This window comes from Benincasa hispida, unplaced genomic scaffold (assembly GCF_009727055.1).
Source record: "Benincasa hispida cultivar B227 unplaced genomic scaffold, ASM972705v1 Contig1261, whole genome shotgun sequence".
Classification (NCBI taxonomy): Eukaryota; Viridiplantae; Streptophyta; class Magnoliopsida; order Cucurbitales; family Cucurbitaceae; genus Benincasa; species Benincasa hispida.
This window is the reverse complement of record NW_024063811.1, coordinates 1-2,735: the sequence shown is the minus strand read 5'-3', so window position 1 is coordinate 2,735 and position 2,735 is coordinate 1. Positions and strand designations below refer to the sequence as shown.

General features: G+C 33.1%; 1 protein-coding gene across 1 annotated transcript; it reads left to right on the top strand.

Moving 5' to 3' along the window:
- Positions 1-639: 639 nt before the first annotated feature.
- LOC120068877 (polygalacturonase-like) lies at positions 640-2,356 on the top strand. Its single transcript, XM_039020528.1, has 4 exons — positions 640-1,068; positions 1,432-1,721; positions 1,822-2,050; positions 2,138-2,356. Exons 1-4 carry the CDS (start codon positions 640-642, stop codon positions 2,354-2,356), a joined length of 1,167 nt encoding a protein of 388 aa, XP_038876456.1.
- The last annotated feature ends 379 nt before the right edge of the window (positions 2,357-2,735 follow it).

The following is a 2,735-nucleotide window of genomic DNA, read 5'->3' as shown; positions in this document are numbered from 1 at the left end:
TTACTGAGTATGGAAAAGAGAATTAATATAAACACAATTATTTTTAAAATTATATACCTGCACGGAAAATTGAATGGTAGTTATGCATGTGGTAGTGCCTTGGCTTTCAAGGTACATAAAAAACAAAAAACCGTATGATTGGCCTTTTCGATTTAATTTGAATACCTATCGACCCAGATTATCGTTTATATTATTTATTCTTTTATAAGAGATTGAAAATAATGCAGTGGTATTTATATCTTCAAACGTTGTCAATAATATAATATTTATAGAATGTGATATTATCTAACAAATATGGATAAGCAATGATATTGTGGTTGTTGTATACAGAGAATAATACTAATTATTTAAGTAGTAATCAAGCAAACATAAGATTGAATCAATACCAATTTCCGTCGAAAAGAAGAAGCATAATGAAAATGCATGAACTTTGCGGCTATACATCAAGACTTGGCCGATTTCTCCCATTTGAATCAAACCACCGCATATCAGCCGCCAGCTTTCTTAGCATATCCAATTGCTTTCATTTGACTTTATATCAATGTTTCTTTGATTATTAATTTCACTATAAATAAAGCATCCCGATAGCCATGCATCTCCAACAATTTAATTTCAAACTTTAACATCTTCTCCAAACATATGGGCAGCCCAATGAAGAGCTTAGTCATCATCTTCTTCCATTTCTTCATTCAACTGTCAAGTGCAGGCAGCTACAATGTCATAACTTTGGGTGCAAAACCCGATGGGAAAACCGACTCGACCGAATCATTTATGAAGGCATGGAAATCAGCGTGTAGCTCCCTGACACCATCCATCATCAACGTCCCCAAGGGAAGGTTCTTGCTTACACCCATCACATTTAGAGGTCCATGTAAAAATAAGATTACATTTCGCTTGAATGGCACTCTTGTCGCACCTCTCGATTATCGTGGCCTCGGAAATTCTGGGTACTGGATTTTGTTCGTCAAAGTTGATGGCGTTTCTTTCATCGGCGGCAATATTGATGGAAAGGCCACTGAGTATTGGACCTGCAAGAACTCTGGAAAAAACTGTCCCCCAGGAGCTAGGGTATGTGTTATTAGTATTTCAAACTTCACTCGTCTTTTTGCTGTCTATCTCAACCATACAACACAATAAATCTAAAAATACTTCTAAAACAAAAGAAGAATTAGAGTTTTTTGTTTTTTTTTCTTTCACGAAAATGGATACAACTTAAGTTATATTTTGATCAATGACTAGGTGCAGCTTAGGCTCCACCTTATCCATGTATCTCTATCTTGTCACCCATAAAAGAAAACAATTCAATTTTTATTAGGCAATGGTATGTTTGTGTAGCCCAAGCAACACCCAAAGTATGTTTTTTTTTTTTTCTTTTTAAATGTTATTGTGAAATTTTACATATATTTTTTTCTTTTAACAAATAAAATGCAGTCAATAACATTCAATTGGGCAAACAACATCATAATTAGTGGATTAACATCGATCAACAGTCAACAAAGTCATGTTGTGATCAATAGCTGCAACAACGTAGTAGTTAAAAATGTGAAGATAATGGCTCCAGATCAAAGCCCAAATACTGATGGCATTCATGTGCAATCTTCCACTAACGTAACCATCATTGGAAGTACTATCAAAACTGGAGATGATTGCATTTCTATTGGAGATGGAACTAAAAATTTGTTTATGACTAATATCAAATGTGGGCCAGGCCACGGTGTAAGGTAACAATACATATATTTCTATGTTCGTACAAATGTTGTTAATAATATTATTATTATTTTTGGATGATAAGCTAATACAATATAGTTTCAATACATATAGCATTGGAAGCTTAGGAAAAGAGGTGAACGAAAATGGAGTTGAAAATGTAACATTGATGAATGCAGTCTTCACCAAATCCGATAATGGCGTCAGGATAAAGACATGGCCAACGCCTAGCAATGGTTTCGTAAAACACGTTCTCTTTCAGAATATCATTATGAACAATGTTCAAAATCCAATCTTAATTGATCAAAATTATTGTCCCAACAATCAAGGTTGTCCTCTCCAGGTAATTAATTAACTAATTAAATTGTTGTACTACCTAACCCTCTCTTTAATTTTCGTATAATATTTGTTTTAATTTGTTGTTTTAAAGAGTTCCGGAGTGAAGATTAGTGATGTGACGTATAAAAATATAAAAGGAACATCAGCAACATCGAAAGCTATAACATTTGATTGCAGCTCTAGCAATCCATGCAGTGACATAAGATTGCAAGACATAAAGCTTACATATAAAAACAAGGCAGCAACTTCATCATGCAAGAACGTTGATGGATCGAGTATTGGAGTGCTCATGCCACACACATGCTTCTGACCGAAACAACTTTAGAGCTCCTATTAATTAAATGATAGCATTTTTTTTTTCATATTTATTTGTTTAATGTTGAATATTATTTTTTTTATGACAATAAAAAATTAATTAACATGGTGTGCTGCTTACTCCCATACAAAACAGATAGAATTTCAGATATCAAAATATTTTCAAAATAAGGTCATAATGTTTTCTGTGAGAGAACAACATGCAAATTTCTATTTACAAATCATTCTAAATTAAGGTAGCTACTCTCATGAGAAACAATGTTTGTATAAACATGCAGCCTAAGGTTACAAATCATCCAGAAACTTCAATAGTTAAACAATTATAGAATGAGTGTTATGGGTTTCTTGAAATCTTGAATATCCTCTCTCTTTTT

What these genes read in the sequence shown, in the direction of transcription:
- LOC120068877 (XM_039020528.1), top strand. Translation starts at nt 640, where the DNA reads ATGGGCAGCCCAATGAAGAGCTTAGTCATCATCTTCTTCCATTTCTTC. An exon ending in ACTGTCCCCCAGGAGCTAGG is followed by an intron (nt 1,069 to 1,431) that starts GTATGTGTTATT and finishes AATAAAATGCAG; the next exon opens with TCAATAACATTCAATTGGGC. An exon ending in ATCAAGGTTGTCCTCTCCAG is followed by an intron (nt 2,051 to 2,137) that starts GTAATTAATTAA and finishes GTTGTTTTAAAG; the next exon opens with AGTTCCGGAGTGAAGATTAG.